Here is a 23,841-nt window from a genome sequence, read left to right on the forward strand (position 1 = left end):
AAAGTCTTCTTGGGGCCTGGGATGTGGGTGAGGGGGGAGGTGTAGGGGCAGGTGTAGCACTTCCTGCTGTTGCAGGGAAAAGTGCCGGGTGTGGTGGAGCTGGAAGGGAGTGTGGAGCGGACAAGGAAGTCACGGAGAGAGTGGTCCCTCTGGAAAGCAAATGAGGGTGGGGAGGGAAAAATGTCTTTGGTGGTGGGGTCGGATTGCAGATGGCGGAAGTGTCGGAGGATGATGCGTTGGATCCGGAGGTTGGTGGGGTACGTGAGGACGAGGGGGATTCTTTTTTGGTTCTTATTGCAGGGACGCGGTGTGAGGGATGAGTTGCAGGAAATGCGGGAGACACGATCGAGGGCGTTCTCAACCACTGAGGGGGGGATGTTGCGGTCCTTGAAAAACGAGGACATCTGAGATGTACGGGAGTGGAATGCCTCATCCTGGGAGCAGAGGCGAAGGAATTGGGGATAGGGGATGGCATTTTTGCAGGAAGGTTGGGTGGGAAGAGGTGTATTCTAGGTAGCTGTGGGAGTCGGTGGGCTTGAAATGGATATCGGTTTCTAGGTGGTTGCCCGAGATGGAGACAGAGGTCCAGGAAGGTGAGAGAGGTATTAGAAATGGTCCAGGTGAACTTAAGGTTGGGGTGGAAGGTGTTGGTGAAGTGGATGAACTGTTCGAGGTCCTCGTGGGAGCACGAGGCGGCGCCGATACAGTCATCAATGTAACGGAGGAAGAGGTGGGGTTTAGGGCCGGTGTAGGTACAGAAGAGGGATTGTTCCACATAACCTACAAAGAGGCAGGCATAGCTTGGGCCCATGCGGATACCCATGGCCACCCCCTTTGTCTGTAGGAAGTGGGAGGAAAGAAAGAGAAGTTGTTGGGCTAAGCAGATGAGGGTGTCAGTGGAGGGGGACTGGTCGGGCCTGTGGGACAGGAAGAAGCAGAGGGCCTTTAGGCCATCTGTATGGGGAATGCAGGTGTATAGGGGCTGGATGTCCATGGTAAAGATGAAGTGTTGGGGACCAGGGAATTGGAAGATCTGGAGGAGGTGGAGGGCATAGGTGGTGTCACGGACGTTGGTAGTGAGTTCCTGGACCAAGGGGGAGAAAATGGAGTCCAGATAGTTGGAGATAAGTTCGGTGGGGCAGGAGCAGGCGGAGACAATGAGTCGACCAGGGCATTCAGGTTTGTGGATTTTGGGAAGGAGATAGAAGCGGGCGGTGTGGGGTTGGGGAACGATGAGGTTGGAGGCCGTGGGTGGGAGGTCACCTGAGGTGATGAGGTTGTGGGTGGTTTGGGAGATGATGGTTTGGTGCTCAGGGGTGGGGTCATGATCAAGGGGGCGGTAGGAGGTGGTTTCGGAGAGTTGGCGTCTGGCCTCGGCGATGTAGAGGTCAGTGCGCCATACTACAACTGCGCCTCCCTTGTCCGTGGGTTTTATGGTGAGCTTGGAATTGGAGTGGAGGGCTGCACGTTCTGCGGGGGAGAGGTTGGAGTGGGTGAGAGGGGTGGAGAGGTTGAGGCGATTGATGTCTCGACGGCAGTTGGAGATGAAGAGGTCGAGGGAGGGTAGGAGGCCTTGGGGTGGTGTCCAGGAAGAGGGGGTGTGTTGGAGGTGGGAGAAGGGGTCAGTAGAGGGAGGGTTAGGTTCACGGTTGAAGAAGTAAGCGTGGAGGCGGAGGCGGCGGGAAAACTGCTCAATGTCCAAACGTGACCAGTATTCGTTGATGTGTGGGTGGATGGGGACAAAGCTGAGCCCTTTACTGAGGACAGACCGTTCGTCCTCAGTAAGGGGGAGGTCTGGGGGGTTGGTGAAGACTCGGCAGGGCTGGGTGCTGCTGTCTTCTCTGGAGCTGCTGGCTGTGGGCGGTGTTGCGTCAGCGTCGGCTGTGGGCGGTGTTGCGTCGGCGTTGGCGGTGGGCCGAGTTGTGTCGGTGTCGGCGATGGGCGGAGCGGAGTAGGCGGCGGCGGCAGCGGTGATGGTAGGTGCGTCATCAGTGTCTGTGGTGTTTGGTCTCTGAAATGGAGGCGGTGGCATCAGCAGCGATGGCATTCGCTGTCCTGGAAGTGGGGTACCCGGCGGTGGCGGATGTGACGTCATCTGTGTGTTCTCCGACAGTGGCCTCGTGGCCAATGGCAGCGGGCACGTTGTGGGGAAGGTCCTGGGTACGGCTGGGGATTTGGGAGGTGGAGTAGGCCCGTTTTGGGTGGCAGGCACCAGTAAGTTTGCTGTACTTACGGTTTTTAGTGTCCAATAAAGCTGAGTAGAATTGAGTTCAGGTTGTGGATCCTACGAAGAATAAAAAACAGGAGAGGTCTTTTGCAGGTCTAGGAGAGGGAGGCTCTGAGCTGGGGTAGGCTTGATTGTAGTGCCCGGAGATGCCAGCGCATTGCTGCGAGTGTGTGTTTCAGGAGTCGCAGCGAGAAACGCTTCTGAAGGATCTCAATGCTATGAATGTAGACATTGTCATGGTTGGGGCCAAATTGGGAAGGCCTGAATGTGGACTAGTCCATTGGGGATGATCTGGTTCCGTAGGCAGGTACTAAAGAAAGGTGATGTGGCTGTAGTACCTGGTTTGCTTCAGGACATGGTCGAGCAGTTTCAAGGCCGAAGAGATTACGAGAGAGTTGCAGTGGGAGAGAGATCCCCTGAGGTTTGTCCGGAGGGAGGAAGGTAACTTCTTCAGGCTAGGCGTCCTTAGAGGCTTCGCAGTGGGGTTAAAATTGAATCGGAGATAGTAGGAACTGCAGATGCTGGAGAATCTGAGATAACAAGGTGTAGAGCTGGATGAACACATCAGGCCAAGCAGCATCATAGGAGCAGGAAGGCTGACGTTTCGGGCCTAGACCCTTCATCAGAAATGGGAGAGGGCAAGGGGGTTCTGAAATAAATAGGGAGAGAGGAGAAGATAGGTGGAGAGGAAACAGACAGGTCAAAGAGGTGGGGATGGAGCCTCTGGTCTCTCTGCTTTAGGAAAGACATTGTTAAATTGAAAGTGTTCAGAAAAGACTTACAAGGATGTTGATGGGATTGGAGGGTTTTAGCTATCAGGTGAGACTGAATAGGCTGGGGCTTTTTTTCCCTGAAGTCTTGGAGGCTGAGTGACCTTAGAAGTTTATAAAATCATGATGGGCATGGATAAGGTGAATTGCTGAGGTCTTTTTCCCAGGGTAGAGGAGTCCAGAACTAGAGGGCATAGGTTTAGGTGAGAGGGGAAAGATTTAAAAGGGATCTTAGGAGCAACCTTTTCATGCAGAGGATGCTGAGAGTATGGAATGAGCGACCAGAACAGGTGGTGGAGGTGGGTACAATTACACATTTTAATAGGCATCTGGATGAGTACATGAGTAGGAATTGTTTAGAAGGATATGAGCTAAATACTGGCAAATGGGACTAATCAGTTTTGGATATATTGTCAGCACTGACAAGTTGGACTGAAGGGTCTATTTCCGTGCTGTATAGCTCAATGACGGACTTTTCCAAACCAAAAACCTACTGCCTCTCCATAGTCTGGGCGCCCAAATTCCTTGTCTATTCATAGATCTGTCAAGATGATTCTTAAACATTATTATTGTGTCTGCTTCTACCACCACCTCTGGCAGCATATTCCAGGCAGCTACTATCCTCTGTGTACAAAACTTGCATTTCCCACCTCCTTTAAACTATTCCCCTTTTGCCTTAAACCTAGGTTACTAGTAAATTATATTACCCTGGAAAAAAGGTCTGACTATCCGTTCTATCTATGCCTCTCAAATCTGTTCAATTCTGTCAGACCACCCCTCAACCTCTGACATTAAAGTGTAAACAAACCAAGTGTGTTCAGTCTCTCCTCATAACTAATTCCTTCCAAACTGGGCAACATCCAGGTACACAGTTTCTGTGCCCTCTGCAAAGCCTCCACACCCTTCTGCGCCTGACTGATGAAGGCACACATGTCATATGCCTTTTTGAGCACCCTTATCCAGTTGTGTTTCTAGTTTTAGGGAACTGTGGACCTAAATGCCTAGATCCCTCTTTATTTTAATTACTCTAAGGATTCTACCATTTTACTGTATACTTCACTCCTGCATTAGAACTTCCAAAAGGCATCACCTCTCATTTGTTCAGATTAAATTTCATTTGCCACTTCTCTACCCAAGTCTCTAGCTGTATACTCTGGCAATCCCCCATACTACCCACAGCTCCCCCAATCTTTGTCAGCAGCAAACTTACTGATCAGACCACCTATGTTCTCCTCCAAATCATATATATGGGATCCCAACACCAATCTTTGAGGAACACCATTGATCTCGGCTCCAGTCAGAAAAACATTCTTCCACTGCCAGTTCTGTATCCATCTTACCAGCTCACCATTGATCCCATGTGACTTAACCTTTTGTATCAACCTGCCACAAAAGACATTATCATAGGTCTTGCTAGAGTTTATGTCGGCAGCATCTACCACCTTGCCCTCATCGTTCATCTTTGTCACTTGCTCAAAAAGTTCAATTAGGTTTGTGAGACATGATCTTTTTGCACGAAGTGCTGCTGCCTATCGCTAATGAATCCATACTTTTCCAACTGTGAGTAAATCCTGTTCCTTTGACTCTTTTCTCCAATAATTTCCCTACCATTGATTTAAGGCTAATTGACCAGTAATTTCCCAGATTATCCATTGCCCTTCTTAAACAAAGGAATAGCATTGGCTATCCTCCGGTACTCTGGGACCTTGCCTGTGACTAAAGAGAATACAAAGATTGTATATAAGGTCCCAGCAATTTCCTCACTTGCCTCCATCAGTATTCTGGGATAGAACCGATCAGGTCCTGGTAACTTGTCTGCCTTTTTAATGCTTTTCAAAACACCCAAGACCACCTATTTTAATATCGACATGTACTGAATTATCGCCCTCCCCCTGTCTAGACTCACCATCCCCCATGTCCTTCCCCTTTGTGAATACCAATGCAATATATTCAGTAAGGATCTCACATGGTTCCTCTGGCTATATGCATAAATTCCCTCATTTATCCTTGAGTGGACCAACACTTTCCCTAGCTACCCTCTTGCTTCTCATGTATGGACAGAACACATTGAGATTTTCCTTAATCCTGTTTTCCAAGGACACTTGGTAACCCACTTTAACCATTCTAACTCCTTGTTTAAATTCTTTCCCTGTTTTCTTTATATTCTTCCAGGGCTTATCTGTTATCAGTTTCCTAAACCTTGTGTATACCTCCTTTTTCTTTTCGGCTAAGCTCAAATTTCTCTCGCTTGCCTTATCCTTTATTTTCACAGGAACGTGCTAGTCCTGAATTCTAATCAACTGGCCTTTTAAACAATTCCAATATGACAGATGTAGGTTTATCCTTAAGCAGCAGCCTCCAATCTATATTCCCTAGTTCCTGCCCAGTTTAGTATTTTCACCCAAGGAATACTCTATCCTTATCCATAATAACTTAGAAGTTACAGAATTATGATCATTGTTGCTGAAATGCTCCCTCACTAAAACTTGATCACATGGCTGGGCTATTCCACATGCCAGATCTATTATAGCTCCTTCCCTAGTTGGATGGTTCTTGCATTTCAAGGTCTCCCAATGTCCACTTCTCCCTTGGCTCTGCTCCATTTTATCGAAGATTTAGGCTCCTCTAAGTGGCAGGAGCTGGTTGCTGCAGGTAGTTCTGTCAGCACCAATCAGTCTTTGCTACTAGACAGAGTTAGTCAATTAAGTTTTTAACAGGAGAGTCCAATTGTAACCTGTATTTATAGCCCATGCATTAAATTGCACTTCTAAATCTCTTAAAATACTTTCAAGTATTTTTGCTTATGAAGGTAAGCATTTAAGAATGTGCATTATTTCAACTTAGTGTTTAGGATCTTTCAGCCGAAAAGAAACTTACCTAACTGTACAGCATTTATTTTATTTTTAGTAATTATGGTCGGAATTATTTCAGCTAGGAATATACTGTTCGGTCCAATATTTCAACCAGTACACTTTTCTTTCCAAGCAGGGAAAACCATTATATTTCAAAGGAGCTGGGAGAGTAGCTGAATTTTTGTTCCTGCTGCAATTCTAATAATAATTTTCTGCACTGTCCCTAAATTAATGACCAGTATATGACCGTAATAGAAATACAAGTTAACTAGGCAAAAGGAAAGAGTCGAATTGCATTGGGATCTCAATTATTGTGTCAGTGAGAAGGCATCAGGAATTTGAAATATCCAACAAATACCAGAGGATTAAACAGTCTCCAGTTGGCAGATTAACAGCAAAACTTCATTCGATCAAAGCTGCTTGAAGATATCCGTGGTGAGATCAGTAATGTTGAGGGGGGGAAAAAAATTTCGATTGCACCAAAAATGGAAGTGAATATACTGTAGTCGAGTTTGCGGATGAAACAAAAATAGCTGGGAAGGCAAGTGGTGAGGATGTATCTACAGAGTGATATAGATGAGTTAAGTGAGTGGGCTGAATCTTAGCAGATAGGTTATAATGTGAATATGCACTTTGGCAGGAAAATTATAGGAGCTGAAAATCATAGAATCCCTGCAGTGTGGAAACAGGCCCTTTTGGCCCAACAAGTCCACACCGACCCTTCGAGCATCCCACCTAGACCCATCCCCCTATAACCCACCTAATCTACACACCCCTGAACACTACGGACAATTTAGCATAGCCAATCCACCTAGCCTCCACATCTTTGGACTGTGGGCGGAAACTGGAGCACCGGAGGAAACCCACGCAGACAGTTGCCAGAGGGTGGAATCGAACCCGGGTCCCTAGTGCTGTGAGGCAGCAGTGCTAACCACTGAGCGACTGTGCCTGCCCTAAATATAAGGGGGAGGGATTTGGGAGTCCTTGTCCATGAATTACAAAAAGTTAGCATCCAGGTTCACCAGCTAATAGGGAAGGCAAATGAAATGTTGGTCTTTGAAACCAAAGAAATTGAGTATAAAACTATACAAAGCACTAGTCGGACCACAGCTGGAATGCTGCAATCAGTTTTGGGCCCCTATTTAGAAAAGGTATACTGGCATTGGAGGCAGTCCCCTGAAGGGTCACTTGGCCGACAGTGGGTATGGCGGGGCTGTCTTGCGGAATGTGGAATTCAGAAGATTGAGGGGGGATCTTATAGAAACATATAAAATTATGAAGGGAATAGATAAGATAGAAGTAGAGAGGATGTTTCCAGTGGCAGGTGAAGCTAGGACAAGAGGGCATAGCCTCAAGATTAGAGGGAGCAGATTTAGGACTGAACTGAGAAGGAATTTCTTCACCCAGAGGGTTGTTAATCTGTGGAATTCCTTGCCCAGTGAAGTAGTTGACGCTACTTCAGTAAACGCTTTTTAAAAAAAAAAGATTTTTTTTGAACAATAAAGGAATTAAGGGATACGGTGAGAACGCGGGTAAGTGGATCCGAGTCCACGAAAGGATCAGCCATGATCTTATTGAATGGCGGAGCAGGCTCGAAGGGCCAGACGGCCTACTCCTGCTCCTAGTTCTTATGTTCTTCTGAGAAGCGGTTGTGTTGTTGGGCCTGTAACCATTTGGAATATAGAAGAATGAGAGGTAACTTTACGGAAACACACCAAATTCCTTGGGATTTGACAAGGTAGATGCAGAAAGATTGCTTCTCTTTTCCTCTAATCTCAGAATATAATGCTTTTAAGACAGATTGTGAGGAATTTCTTCTTTGAGGATAATGAATCTGTGGAAATCGGAGCTGTTGAGGCTGGTTTGTTAAATCAAAACTGAAACAGATTTTTATATGGTAGGGGAATCAAGGGTTATAGGGAAAAGGAGGAATGTGGAATTGAGAATTATCAGGTCAGCATGATCTCATTGAATGGCAGAGCAGTCTTGATGGGCTGAATAGTCTGCCTCTGCTCCAACATCTTATGGACTTGATTGTGGAGATTAAAGGATATCAGAATTGATCTCTGGTTCTACTGGAATTCCAATGCAGTTGTCAGATCCACGCTGGCTTGTGCATAGTTGGACCATTCGAACTGCTTTGGGAATATTTAGTATTAATAACCAAAGCATAAGTTGTGTTGAATTTTTAATAAATATTCATTAAGCCTCTGCTGGATTATTATGGCTAATTCTGGCAATTGCACCTTGTAGAAATGAAGGGCCCTTGATGTAGTGGGTAATTAGAATAATATCAAGAATGAAATACTTCAGTTATATTAACTGTTCTCTTTCTAAAACAGAGAAGATCCAGGCGGAAGTTTGATAGATGTGTTCAAAATCATGAAGGGTTTTAGTGGATTAAATGAGAATAAACTGTTTCATTTGACTGAATGGTCAGTAACTGGCAAAAGTACTACAGCAACAAGAAAGTAAAATAAAACCTGATATGATCTGGACTGCACAATGAAGGGATAGTAGCAGAATCCAAATCCGTATGCGGGGTCAGGTGTGTCAGGATGATCTGTGTATTAAAGCTGTTGAAAATAGTTTTAAACAATTGGCTTTAATTTTAAATAGGAACATAATGAATTGATAGAGCAACAATATAAAGCCGACAGAGAAAAATTACAGAAAATACGACTGTTGTTGGTAAGTAGTCATGTGTATCATAATCTAAAAATGCACAAACTGAGAAACTATATTATCAAACGTCCATCAGAGCTCAAAGTTAATGTTTTTTTTGGTGTGTAGATGCTGTTATGGAACAGTGTATGTTTGTGAAATAGTTGTATACATGAAATGACAAAATAGTTACGCTTTAATGAAGCTGGTAGTTAAAGATAGTTATGACACTTAAATTATGGTATTTTCTATTAATTCCTAGGTAGGATATCACACGACCATAATTTCTCCCTTCTCTCCCCCAGAAAATATACAAATTAAAAGATAAACTAATCTAGCACATTCTGTTGCTGCAAAAAAAAAATGCTGTAGTGCAAAAAGACCTAGTTTGAGAATAAGCAAGATGTCCCCCTCAGTATAAATATTTGGCTCATTTCATCTCTAGCATAGAATTTTCTCTTGTCATCCCTGATTGACAGTCGACCAGTTTTCAGTCATCGAAAGATATTGTTGTATATTCATAAGATATTCCTATTTTCTCCTGCCAAATGGTAAGTTACAATTGATTTAACAATACACATTTTGTTAAAAATACGTACTTTAATTTCCAGCATACCATAGCCAAACAGAGAAGGTATAGAAATGTAAGGAAAACAATTTTGAAATGCACGTCAGGCATAAAGCATACAGCAAGACACTTTGTAATGCAGTGTCATGTCAGTGCAGCTCCAGTTTTTACAAACATAGTCATAGAAAAACGATGAGCTGAGAGGTGCTGGTTCAGGTAGACAGCACAAAAGTTCTAAAAACAAAAATAAAATATTGTCAGATCTGGAAATTGGTTGGAGGGGTGTGTGGAGTGGAGAAAAACTGCAGTTGCTATATATAGTGAACAAATCCGTTGTTTTAAATGTAGACGCTGAAGTTTTCCCTCTTGGTCACCCCACACCCGATCTGTCGCTCCTCTGTGCACAGATGTTTTCATATCTCCGGGATATTTCCAGTATTTTCTATTTTTATTTCAGATTTGTATGTCAGCAACATGTTGACTTGTTGTAATAATGTTAGACTTCGATATCTGAGAACATCCATTTCTAAGTGGCATGTCCAGGCTATTGCATAGATCCAAAAATTCAGGATGTATATTCTTGGAATTCAACAAAGTAATTTTTGCATTGTCTCATAGTAGCAGGCACCAAACTACTGGTTTAAAGTATACACTTGATGGACTAATTTCAAAGCTGTATAGGATGTCTAGTTTTGACATTTGTAAGCAAAGTTAATTTACGAAAACACTTGTTTGCCTTCAGGCCCGACGCAATAGAGAAATTGCTGTTTTGCAACGAAAAATTGATGAAGTACCAAGCAGGGCAGAATTGACCCAATATCAGAAACGCTTTGTTGAACTCTATAATCAAGGTTTGTATTTAATCGAACACATTTTAAACCATTTAAAGTAAAGTGCTTCATCCAAACAAACTACTTGCCTAAATTTAAACCAAAAACTAACTTAATTAATATTTACAGTAACTTCCATTTTTCAAATGCTATCAGGCGCAAAGATTCCTTTGGAAGGTTTTGCATCCCTTTGTATATGAGTGTTTATAGAAATGCAAAATATTGTAAGCATGTTTTTTGAAGTCCCAGTTATATAACGTAGACAGAATGGTTCAATGCAGGAACAAGCCCTTCAGCCCACCATGTCTGTGCCAGCCATGACGCCATTCTAAACTAATCCCATTTTCCTATGTGTGGTCTGCATTCCTGTTTTCCCTGCCTGTTCAGGTGACTGTCTAAATGCCTTTTAAACTTTGCTAAGTATCTGCTTCTACCACTTCCCTGGTAGTGAGTTCCAAGCATCTACCACCCTCTGTCGTGCTGTCTGCAGACTTACTCATCAGACCACCTACGTTTTCATCCAGATCTTTTGCGTGTGTACTACAAACTACAGAAGGGTGCTGACCCGAAACGTCAACTTTCCTGTTCCTCTGATATTGCCTAGCCTGCTGCACTCCTCCTGCTCCACACCGTGTTATCTCGACATCCAAGCACTGATCCTTGCGGAACATCACTGTTCACAGGCCTCCAGCCAGTAATACATCCCTCCACAATTACCCTCTGTGTTCTATGACCAAGCCAATTTTGAATCCAATCTTACCAACTCACCGTAGATTCCAAGCAACTTAATCTTCTAGACCAGCCTACCATGAGGGAACATGTCAAATGTTTTAATAAAGTCCGTGTAGACTACATCCATTACCCAACCCTCATCAATCATCTTTGTCACTTCCTCAAAAGTTTGTGAGACAAGACCTCCCCTGCATAAAGCCATGCTAATGATTTCTAATAAGTGTATCCTTCTCCAAATTCTGTCTTTAAGAATCTTCTCCAATAATTTCCCTACCACTGATGTAAGGCACACTGGCCTATAATTTCTTGAATTATCCCTGTTTCTTAATCAAATGAACAACATCGTCTTCTGAGACCTCACCTGTGGCTAAAGAGGATACAAATGTCTCTGTCAAGGCTCCAGTAATTTTCTCCCTGCCTCCTTCAGTATCCGGGGATACATCCCTTCAGGCCCTGGGGACTTAACTACCTTAATGTTTATCCTTAATATCAACATGACCCAGAATATTAACATGTCCCTCTCTAAACGTAGCATCATCTGTGCCCGTCTAGATGATTACCAATGTCAAGGACTCACGAAGGACCTTACCCACTTTCCCTGGGTCAATGCATAAAATTGTCTACTTTCTTCTTGAGTGAACCTACCCTATCCCCTAGTTGCCCTCTTGTTCCAAAAATATATACAAGATGCATTGGGCTTCTCTTTTAAACCTACTTGTCAAGGACATTACAATGGCCCCTTTTAACCTTCCCAATTTCTTGAGTTCTTTCTGCTTCCTTTGTACTCTCGAGGGATTCATTTTCTAAGCTTTACAAATGCTTCTTTTTCCTTGACTAAACTTTCAACATCTCTTACAAAGACCGAAATTACTGGAAAAGCTCAGCAGGTCTAGCAGGATCTGTTGAGAGAAATTGGAGTTACCATTTCGGGTCCAGTGACCCTTCATCAGAACTGATGGTAACTAGGAAAATGTTGGTCTTTATTGCCGAAGATATGGTAGTGGTGGGTGGGTGGCGGGGTGGTGGTTTTAAGGAGTAAACAATAGGGGGAGATAGAGTCCAAAGAGAGAGAGGGCTATCATCAATTCTGAGGAATGGTCACTGGACCTGAAACTTTAACTCTGATTTCTCTCCACAGATGCTGCCAGACCTGCTGACCTATTCTGTCAATTTCTGCTTTTGTTTCTAATTTCCAGCAGCCACAGTTCTTTTGTTTCTTTTTCCAACATTTTGTCTTCCAGTGTTTCCTTATCTTTCATCCTCATAGAAATGTGCCGGTCTGAACTCTGATATACTGGTGGATTAACCCTCAAACAGCCACCCCCAATTTAATTTCTCCAGTTCATATCTAATTCTGTAGTAATCAGCCTTCTCCAATTTAGCACTTTCACCCAATGACCACTCTTATCCTTATAACTATCTTAAAACTAAAGAAATTATTATCACTGTTCCCAAAATGCTCTCCCACTGAAACTTTGATCACCTGGACAGGTTTATTCCCCAAAACAAGGTTTAATACAGCCCTTCCCTAGTTGGACTATCTGTGTATTGTTTCATGAAACCCTCCTGGATGCACCTAAAAAATTGTGCCCCATCTAAGCTCTTGACACCAAACGTCTCAGTCAATATTGGGGAAGTTAAGGTTGGTTGGCTCACCGAGCTGGTTCGTTGTTGTTCCGCAGACATTTCATTACCCTGCTGGATAGCATCATCAGTGCAGCCTCCGATGAAACGCCATTGTGTTTTCCTGCCTGGTTTTTAAACTCTGGAATCCGTTGAGCTGGATTACCTTACTTCCAGCTTTCCTTCGCAATATCCTGGAACAAGCAAAACAGAGACAGGCACGGGAGTTCCTAGAAGCCTGGCACTCCACAAAGAAAGCCATTAACAAACACGTAGAACTCGACCCATATACACTCCATTGCGAAGGGAAACCGCAAGTGAGGTAATCCAGCTCAACGGACTCCAGAGTTTAAAAACCTGGCGTGAAAACACAACGGCGCTTCATCGGAGGCTGCACTGATGATGTTACCCAGCAGGGTAATGAAACGAATGCGGAACAACAACGTGCCAGCTCGGCGGGCCAACCAACCTCAACATCCACAACCCGAGCTACAAATCTACTGCAAAACCTTAGATTGGTTAAGTTAAAATTCACTCCTGAAAGTAGTTTTGAAAATCGTTGAGACTTGCCCAGATCACAGTCAATCCTTGAAAAATAAAAACCAGAAGAACTGCAGATGCTGTAAATCAGGAACAAAAACAGAAATTGCTGCTATAGCTCAGCAGGTCTGGCAGCAACTGTGAAGAAAAAGTTAACGTTTCTGGTCGGGTGACCCTTCCTTGAAACTGATGGTAGCGCTCTCACTTTGGGCTCTGACTTATCTTCACAGATGCTGTCAGACCTGAGCTCTCCTTGAAAGCTGCCCCATCTGAGGAAATGCAGCAATAGGGCATAGCAATTGGAAGTGTTATTGGATAGGAACAGTTCTACAGCATTAAACTGTAGAGAAAGATATTTGAGTTGTGTGGAGTGATTTGATGTGTTTGAAGAGATCTGGTGAATCCAAAATTGAGGAAGTTATCCTATGCTATGGTTGCAGTCACAAGATATTACTGACTAATTTAGCTATCCTAGTTATGCATAATGGACACTTAAATATTGGAAAGTATGTTAAGTTTTAAAAACGGTTGAGTAAAACCAACTGTGGAGGTTAGGTAGCTGATGGTGTGTAAAAGTGTTTAGTCAGCAGCTAGAGTGGTTTGTGAAAAGCAGGGGATAAAGGGAGCAAATAGTCTGTTTTATGGAAGAAAAAAGTTTAGTTGGAGTGAGGAAAGGAGATAGATAATCATTTTTAAAAATCTTGCTCATCCAAAGTAGTATGAAACTGGTCACTTAATAGTACAAAATTTGAATATTGCAGCAAAAAAGAGACTTGCTGTCAAAACTTTTAGTCTTGCACGGATCTGGACAAATGCAAGAATCCAAATTTCAAAGGGAACGGCAGTTTGTACTGTTTTTAAAAATGTGTGCTGATCCATTGGAACATAGACTGTGCTCAAGTTGTTACAATGGAGAATGTAGTAGGGGAAAATTTATACCCAAGCTTTTAGAGTCAGTGCTGGACAGCATGGAAACAGACCCTTGGGTACAACTTGTCTATCCCAACCAGATAGCCTAAATAAATCTAGTCCCATTTGCCAGCATTTGGCCCATATCCCCCTAAACCCTCCCCATTCATATACCCATCCAAATGCCTTTTAAATGTTGTAATTGTACCAGCCTTCTCCACGTCCTCTGGCAGCTCATTCCATATGTGCACCACCCTTTGCATGAAAAATTTGGCCCTTAGGTCCTTTTTTAAAATTTTCCTCTCTCCCCTTAAACCTACGTCTTCTAGTTTTGGATTCCCCCACCCCAGGGAAAGGACCTTGTCTATTCACCTTAACCATGCCCCTCATGATTTTATAAACCTCTATAAGGTCACCCTTCAGCCTCCTGTGCTCCAAGGAAAGTAACCCTGCCCTATTCAGCCTCTCCCTTTTTAGTTCAAACCCTCCAACCCTAGCAACATCCTTGTAAATCTTTTCTGAACCCTTTCAAGTTTCACAACATCCATCCTATAGCAGGGAGACCAGAATTGCAAACAGTATTCCAAAAGTGGCCTAACCAATGTTCTGTACAGCTGCGACGTGAATTCCCCCATTAGAATAGATACGTTCTCTGTGGCCATAATTGAGAATCCTGAAGGCTGTATTTCCTGCCTGGTGCCTGGGTTCAGCATACATCGTCTGGGCTGTAGAGGAACTTGGATGGAAAGGAAAGATCCAATTGTTGCGGTCCATGTATGGTCCATCTATAGGTAGAAAGAGGAAAGAGGTTATACTGAGGGAATACAAGCAGCTAGGAACTAAATATAGATTATATGTCATATCAAAAGGATGGGCAGAGAGGGCAGGATTGCCTTCTTAGTAAGAAATTAAATTAAATTGATAGCAAGAAGTGGTATTGATTTGGAAGGCATAGAATTGTGTGGGTAGAGTTAGGGAACGCAAAAGCAAGAAAGACCTTGATGAGAGTTGTGTATAGTCCTTCTGGCAATAGTCAGCATGTGGGGAAGAAAATAAATTGGGAGTTGGAAAAGGTGTGTAAGAAAGACATTGGTGGAATGTCTGATTGTTTTAAGTTCAGAAAGTTTTTAAAATTGTCGCAAACATCTGTGCGAAACATGAAATAAGCTGTTTAATGCTGCTTCTGTATAGAACCAACACAGTGGTATTTTTCATTAACAGCATTCTGATGTCAAATGTTCTTCTGAACATAGTCCAACTCGCCTGTGCTTACAAAACTCCGAGCGTAAAATCAGAATGTGATTCTGTAATCGGCCTTTGCTGAGCAACACTGATTTGATTTGAAGTTTGTTATTTGGGCTTACAGTGTGGCTCATGTATGCTTACATGCAAGATCCTTCCTGCAAGCAGAAAGAACATGGCCAGGTATTGGAGCACTTTCATTTGGATGACAGCTGTTCTCTGGTGCATTCCCTGTTTTAATGTGTCAGCAAATCCAAGAGAACTTGCCATTCATGAATTCAAACAAAATCTTGAGGTCTGATAGTTTACTACCCATTCGCCTTGGCCATGCCTCGTCCAATCAAGAATAGAACTATTAAAATCTAAATTTGTTTCAAAAATTGTAATAGGCTTATTTCGAATGGCTTAAAGACTTAAACTAAGTGAGTAAATGTTGCTAATGATTGGAATTTTTGTAGTATTGAATTGTCTCCTTACTCTTCCCTGTACAGCATGCATTTATAAAGAGCATTCAAGTAATGTTTAAAAGATCCCACTAGTAAATTACATTTTGTAGCAATATGCATTTAAGAGTTTTTAAGTGTATTGTAATTTCTTCTGCTATGTAGGATTTGACTCAATTAGCCTTGAATCCATTGCTGGTGTCAATTTGTTCTGTTGTAGTTGCAGCAACTCACAAGGAAACAAAGCAGTTCTTCACGCTGTATAATACACTTGATGATAAAAAAGTGTACTTGGAAAAAGAGGTAAGAAAATCAAAACTAACTTTTTTGCTTTATATTTTAGCTTACTGTTTAACACAAAGTAATTGTGACAAATAACAATAAGTTAGTTAAAAGCTATATCCTATGAAAAACTAAAGTACTGCAAATGCTGTGCATTGGCAGGTTAAAAATAATACAGAAAACGCCTGGGAGCTTACTCACAAATCTGAAATGATGTTATTGATGTTTTGAGTTTGTGGTATTTGGAACTAACATGAAAACATTCTTTGTTTGTTTTGAGATAAAACCAGTTAATGGTGTGCAGCCTTCTTATCGGAACCCAAGTTTCAACCTGAAACATTTATTCCCTCTACTACCAGAGCAAAGTGGCAAGCGTGCCATTTACAAGATGCCCTGCAGTAACTTATCAAGACTTCTTTTTACAGCATTTTCCAAACTCTACTATAGCTGGTTCACAGCAAGTATCACCGCCTGCATGTTTCCTTACAAATCATGCATCATCCTGACTTAGAACCATGTCATCCATCCTTTGCTGTCACTGGGTAAAAATCTTGGAATTCTCTACTTAACAGAAACGTGTTTCTACACTACATGTATTTCAGTGCTTCAAGAAGGTGGCTCACCACCACCATCTGAATTGCAGTTGAGGCGATGGCCTAGTGGTATTATCGCTGGACTGTTAATCCAGAGACCAAGAACACGTTCTGGGGACCTGGGTTCGAATTTGAATTCAATAAATATCTGGAATTAAGAATCTAATGACCATGAATCCATTGTTGATTGTTGGGAAAACCCATCTGGTTCACTAATGTCCTTTAGGGAAAGAAACAGCCATCCTTACCTGGTCTGGCCTATATGTGAATCCAGACCCACAGCAAAGTAGTTGACTCTTAACTGCCCTCTGGGCAATTAGGGATGGGCAATAAATGCTGCCTAGCCAGTCATGCCCTCATCCTGTGAATGAATAAAGGAGAAAAAAGACAAGCAATAAATTCTGGCCTTGACTGCAATGCCACATTACAAAAATAAATTTCTAAAACTAAAATGGCATAAATTGCCAGGTTAAGGGTACACATGGAGAATACATCTAATATTGCCAAAGTGAAATGTGTGCATAAGCATGCACAGAAACTTCTTTCTCAACCATGGATACCATTATCACAAACCTAGAAAGGGGGATCAGGAAGGAAAGAAAACGCACGTCCTGTGTTATTTGCATATCTCTTAAGGACTTCTTGAACACCTGGTATTTGTGCAAAGCCATTAAAAAGTAAAAGGTAGTGTGTTTTTAATAAAAGTGAGATTTTCCATGATCTTACATGAAGCAGTTGTTGGAACCATGGTGCATGTCAAGGCAGCAGGTAGTTGCAGAAGAACAAGAAATTCATTAACTGATATGAAATATGCTGATCATTAGATATTATATGTCTTTCCTTTTACCCACCCCATCCATTTCAGTCACCTGAAATATTGCTAGATTTTAATTCTACTAATTCTGCAATGATGTGGTTATATCAATTTACATAGGGATAAGTTTTGGAAAACTGCTTGTTTAGATGCTGGTGATGCCTAGCATAATCCTGTTGTTGGCATTCAGTTATACACATTGCCGGAAATTCTAGCTGATTTTTTTTTTTAAAAGTGTCTCTCTTTGAACCAGTGGTGCTAAACTTAGGCAACATTTCAGTAATAAAACTTTCTGAAAAAGGCATCAACTCTAAGACTGTCTGATCTTTATTGAGAAGGAACTGTTGTTAATTACCCTATTGTTTTTTTTACACGTTTTGGTGAATTGTCTACATATCTGTTCCTCTCACTGCTTGCAGTGTATTAAAGAACCCAAATCAATGTGTCTGCCCCCTTTCTTATTCCTAAGTTTGACTCTCAAAGCTTCAACTGAGGATGCTTCCAAAATATCATCCCTGCTTACAGCAGTAACTGACTGCTCAATTAATAATGCAACACTGTCTTCTGCCTCAACTAATTTTCTAAACCCTGGAATGTTGAGTTGCCAATTCTTCTCCCTCACTCAACAATATCACAACTCCAAATGTCACCCTCAACTCATCTCCCTTAACTGTGATACTCCAAGAATTAAAGCAGTCCATTGAGCCTCTTCTTAATTCCCTGAAATGCAACATGGCTGAACTCCCTCTGCCTTGGTTTCTTTACTATAATATGCTGTGTCCATATTGTGCGGACGTTTTGTGTCCCCTCATACTCACAACAGAACCGACAAACCCACCCTCCAGGATGTTGGTCCATTCTGGTTCAGTTGCACCTTCCCCAGAAGGGGTCCCAGTGATCCAGAAATCTAAAGCTGTTCCTGTTGCCGACCGTGAGCTACACGTTCATCCACCCTATTCTCCTATTTCTGTACTTGCTAGCATGTGCCACTGGGAGTAATCCAGGGATTATAGCATTTAAGGTCCTACTTTTCAAACAACTACCTAGCCCCTGAATTCTTGATGCAAGACCCTATCTCTCATTATTGCCTATATCGATACCAATGTGTACCATGACCTCTGTTTTATCATCTTTCTCCTGTCAAGATGCCTTGTAATCATTCAGTGACGTTCCTGATGCTGGCTTCAAGGAGCAACAGGCCATTCTGGAGTCATATCTGCAGCCACAGAAGCACCTGTCTGTTCCTCTAACAAACTCCCTATCACTATTGCTCATCTTTTCTTCTTCCTCCCTTACTGTACAGTCCATCTGCTTTTTGGTGCAAGCAACTTGGTGTTCTTTGCACTCCCTTCAGGAACGAGTACCACCTTCAGCTTCCAAAATCGAACACCAATTTGTGAGCAGGATTCTGGAGTCCTGCACTACCTGCTCATTTCTCTTGGATTGCCTTGGAGTCAACTATTCCCTTCTTACCTCCAATCCCTTGAGCTGCAGTGTGACCACCTCTCTAAACGTGCTATCCACAAAAGGTTAAGCCTTGAGAGTCCGCCATGGTATATCCAGCCACTGCTGAGCTCTAAAACCTGGAACTCCAAGGTTCGGAGCACTTTCTGCATATATGGTCATCTGGGATACTAGTATGATCCATAACTTTTCACATGACAGGTCATATGTTGCACTTGGCTGATCTCACCTGCCCTGCCTTAAAATTAAAGGCACCTACCTTACTTAGCCTTGCTCATTTTTCTTATTACTTAGTCTTAAAGATATTCCCTTAACTTTATTCTACTTTATTCTCTCCTCTTATTCTACTTTGACTGACTTATCCCAATTTATTATACTGGCTCTGATTCCTGGTGCTGCTCAGTTAATCCTCAGTTAGGGCTATTGAGGACAGTCCCTCCATGGGCCCGGACAACATTAAGCAATAGTACTAAAGATATATGTTCCAGATCTTGCTACCCCTCTAGCCAAGCTGATCCAGTACACACTCAATGCTGGCATCTACCCAATAATATAGAAAATTGCCCCGGTATGTTACTGCTCCATTAGTCTATTCTGGATGATCAATCATATCAACAGTGCTATAAAGTAGTATTTGTTTTGCAAAACCTGCTCACTGACACTCAGAGTTCTGCCAAGGCCACTCAGCTTCTGACCTCGTTATAGCTTTGGTTCAAACATGACAAAAGAGTTGAATTCCAGAGGTGAGATGAGAGTCACTGTCCTTAGTGTCAAGTCTGTGTTTTGCATAGTGTGGCATCAAGGTTCCCTAGCAATACTGGAATCAATGGGAATCGGAGGGAAAAGTATCTGCTTCAAGATCTACCTGCCGCAAAGGAAGTTGGTTGTGGTTGTTGGAGGTCTATCATCTCAGTTCCAGGATATTTCTACAGGAGTTCCTCAGAGTGGATACTTTCTAATTAACCTGTTCAAATATGTTAACTCTGCAGTCTGGACTTGAACCAAAGCCTCCTGGCTCAGAGGTAAGGAGTCAACCACTGCATCACAAAAGCCCTACATATTCCTCAGGATAGGTATTTGTAATCAACCTGTTCAGGTATGTTATGACACACATCTCTGGAATGGGTAGGACTTGAACTCTGGTCTTCTAGCTGAAAGTTAGAAATGCTATCATTGCACCAGAAGAGCAACTTTACTACTTATACCAGCTATGTAGTTCTTTTGTGGATATTTTTAATCAACTTGATCAGACATGTTATGACGTAAGAATCATTACTCGCTTTCCTTTCTCCCAGGCTAGCCATTATCCATTCTTCTGTCAGCCTAACTGCTGTTCTCTCTCTTTCTCTGGGTTCCACCTATTGTTTACTCCTTCTCCCCTCTTCTATCCTTCTCCCTTCCATCTTCAGCATCTATACCAACTTTTTCCTAGGTACAGTTAGTTCTGAAGAACACTCACTGGACCTGAAACATTGACTCTGTTTTCTTTCCACAGATGCTGCCAGATCTCCTAAGTTTCTCCAGCTTTCTGTTTCAAATTTCCAGCATCCACAGTTCTTTTATTTTTTGCCAAAGTAGACATGATGGTTTGAGTGCTCCTCTTCTGTGCAGTATGTTTCTAAGCTTGATTTAAAATCTTTAGTTCTCCTCAAATCAGTGTTAGCAGACCAACTTACAGCAGGCAACTTTTTTTTCATGACAACATATGTAAATTAAACTGCGTTATTACTAATGTTTAAGTTAGATATTCAGCAAATCTGATATGGATTTGAACTCAATCAAGAAACAATTTTTTTTTTTAAAAACGTATTTTTCTAAACAGCATGTTAAAAACGATGTTATCACACACCTCTGGAGCAGGTGGGACTTGAATCTAGGCCTCCTGATTCAGGGATAAGGACATTATCATAGCAGCACAAGAGGGCCTTTGGGACAACATTATTAAAGAAAAGTAGAAAACTACTTTCAAGTCCTCCAATGAATAGTGCTCAGTAAAATTAATTTTGGTGAGCTTGACCAGTTGTTTTTCTAATCTTTGCCACTGGATTTGCACTGACCTAATAGCTGTTGAAACTGTTTAAGTGGCTATCACAAACATAAGTGCATGTTTTCATGTTACGAAAGTACTAAAAAAAAATTTATTTTGCATTGACTGATTTGTATTAGTGCAATGTTGTTTAATTATTTTCTTCATTTGCAGATTTGTGAATGGTCACAAATAGTTGATGAACTGCTGTTCAATAGGCTCCCACTTCCTGCATCTTCTCTTTCACTGAGGATTTCAGTTGACATTGGTTGCACCTCTGTTTTACTTTGGTGCAAACAAGTTTATTTATTTCAAAGTATAAAGTTCACAGTCTCATTAAGGACTGAAACTTTAGTCGAACTGTGAGTACTGCACAACTGTTTTAACAATGCTTGCCAGAAGGACTGAATCAGGTTTCTTTTTTTGCCAGGTTAATTTGTTGAATTCCATTCATGATAACTTTCAACAGTAAGTACTGTGCAAACTGGATACATTGTGAAAATATACACTAAAATGGGACCAGGTTAGCCGCACTGCTTTGTACCTTGCTAAGGATATAAGCACCCATTTCTTAATTAAACTGCATACTTTCATCTGTGTCCTTCCTTTATATCCTCTAAATGGAAGCTTTAAGGAAATGGATTCAATCAACAGAATAGTATTTTACCCTAAAACAATGAAATGCATTGTAAAAGATTTTAATGATTATTTTTTTGGGAACTTGAATTAGAAAGTACAGGTTCTTCTTGTCTTTGTTTCTGTGCTGGTGAATGCTTTTGTTTAAGAATGAACTGTTTTGGCAGTGGGTCAGTGCAGCACTTCCCAGAAATCATGTAACTGAAGCTAAGTGACTAGACAAACTGTTTGGGATCCTTACTGTGTTACTGAGTTGAGCTTTTACAAATCAAAGTAAAAGCATCTTCAATTAAGAAGAAAAGATCCATACAAGATGATGTGCTGTTTAACTAACTCAAAGTAATGTAAACCTGGCCATGCAAATGCTTTCCAGCCACCCCTTATTGTCCATACTGTATAGGTACTGTGTATTGTGCTATTCCTAATTGCTTTGTCTGCTCTGTTACTGTCATTATGTTTGATTACTTTATTAATAGAAAGGATGAGAAAGAATTATAACCTGTTTACTTAATTATTGTCACTCAGCTTTTTCTTCTCAGATCTAAAATTTTTAATATGTACTGCTTTCAGTTTTTCTGATCATAGTAAGGAACATCCCATAAGATCATGAGAAATAGGAGCAGCAGTAAGTCATACAGCCCCTCAAGGTTGCCGTGCCTTTCAACAAGGTTATGACTGAACTGATAGTGACCTTAATTCCACTGTTCTGCCTGCCACACCATATCCCTTGACTCCCTAGTTGATCAAAAATCATTTTGTCAATGACACAGTCTCCATTTCTTTTTGGGAAGAGAATTTCAAAGGCTAACCACCCTCTGAGAAAATCAATTCCTTCACATCTGTCTTAAATTGTAGACCAATTTTTAAACTGTGCTGTCTAGCTCTGGGCCTTCCTGAGAAAACACCTTGGCAACTACCTTGTCCAGTCCCCACAGAATCTTGTATCCTTCAGTAAGATTGCCCCCAGTCTTCTAAACTCTGATCAGTGTAGATCCACCTTCTACCTTCCTTCCTCTTAAGACAACCATAAATTGGAAAACCTGGGGGATGTTATTAATAACTTCAGTGCAGGAAGTGACAGCATGACATGACATCTGCGTATGTTCTTTGGGTGCTCAAATGTGGAGAACAATATAATGTCTACATATGAAGAAGAATAGGATCAAAGCTTCATTCTTTACCCTTCAACACAACTGTCAAATTAGCCTGTAACATTAAACATGCATCTGGAACTTGTTCTGTTTCTAATTTGCACTGTGGAATGTTTTCATAAACGTCTGTTCTGAAATGTTTCAGGGCTATGGCTGCTACTGCTTCTCGAGACCAGTTCTTGCGCCAGATGGAACAGATTGTGGAAGGTATTAAGCAAAATCGCATGAAGGTAATAAATCATTCCATTCATGTCATAATACATGAAACTATTGGTCACCCTAATTTTTATTTGGGAAAAATGAATGTAGAAAAAGAAATCGAGAAACCCAACCCATCTAGTGTGGAATGATAGAGACAAGGGTGGAAATAATGAGGCAAAACCAGAGTACAGAGCATAGAGATAGGTTCTACAAATCAAGTAAATGGTTGAAACTGTACCAACCAACTGAGCCAAACAAGACGCTTCTTTGACTTACTGTCATGAGCCCCTTACAACACGAAAGACAGTCATATAGCCAACTGAGTCCATGTCAACTCCCTATAAAACAATCCAACTGATCCCATTCCTCTGCTGTTTCTCCATAGTCCTGCCAGTTTAGTTTTGAAATCATTCATTATCTCCACTTCCACCAACCTTCATAGGCCAAATCATACTTGCTGCATTTTTTCAAAGCTGCTTCCTCACATTTCCTGCCCCTCACCCCCGCAACATCTATTGCTTAGAACCAGACATCTGTCTTCCCTAGTTCTGATACCATCAGCAAATAAGGTCAGCTTTTCTTTGTCCATCTAATCTAAACTTGTCATTGATCTGTCAAAATTTCCCTCAATTTCTTTTGCTTCAAGGAAAACAACCCCAGCTTCTGTAATGTGATCATATAACTAAAATCCCTCATCCCTGGAATCATTCTGCATCCTTCGTAAAGCATGTACCAGAACTAGATGCAACGCTGTAGTTGTGGCCTAGTCAGATCTTTATAAATAAAGTTCATAGTAACTTTCCTACATTTTTCTTTAATGGGATGTGGGTAACAAATGGCAAGGCCAGTATTTGTTGTCCATTCAATTCGCCCTTGATTTGAGTTATTTACTCAGACATTGCAGAGGTTGGATAAGTCCAGCATATTGCTGTGCATCTGGCATTGCATATGGACCAGATCCTTCCTCTAAAGGAAATTAGTGAACCGGATTAGATTGGGAACTATTAGTTGTTGTACAATGTCACCATTACTGAAATTAGTGTTGCATTCCAGATATTACTTCCCTAAATCAGCCTGCTCTGGATTGCTAGACCAGTAATATTAACACTTCAGCATCTCCACAGAAGTATTTCTACTTAAGCCAAAATCCTGCATGCTTTGCTAACCACCAGTGGAATATTTTCTACTGTGTTAAATGTCCTTTGCACATGAACTTCTAGTCCATCTATACATTCTGTAGAACTTTGCCATTTAGTTTATATTTCTTTGCCCTG

At 41.8% G+C, this 23,841-nt stretch overlaps 1 protein-coding gene across 1 annotated transcript in view; it reads left to right on the forward strand.

The window, feature by feature from the left end:
• ccdc93 (coiled-coil domain containing 93) overlaps window positions 1–23,841 on the forward strand; it is a 69,679-nt gene that overhangs the window by 42,289 nt on the left and 3,549 nt on the right. Inside the window, exons 16-20 of the mRNA XM_048599230.1 lie at window positions 8,469–8,540; window positions 9,824–9,932; window positions 15,621–15,703; window positions 21,010–21,047; window positions 22,512–22,596. Of these exons, the coding sequence (XP_048455187.1) occupies window positions 8,469–8,540; window positions 9,824–9,932; window positions 15,621–15,703; window positions 21,010–21,047; window positions 22,512–22,596 (387 nt within the window). The remainder of the gene's footprint in view (window positions 1–8,468; window positions 8,541–9,823; window positions 9,933–15,620; window positions 15,704–21,009; window positions 21,048–22,511; window positions 22,597–23,841) is intronic.

The sequence above is a fragment of the Rhincodon typus genome, chromosome 7 (assembly GCF_021869965.1).
Source record: "Rhincodon typus isolate 14 chromosome 7, sRhiTyp1.1, whole genome shotgun sequence".
Classification (NCBI taxonomy): domain Eukaryota; kingdom Metazoa; phylum Chordata; class Chondrichthyes; order Orectolobiformes; family Rhincodontidae; genus Rhincodon; species Rhincodon typus.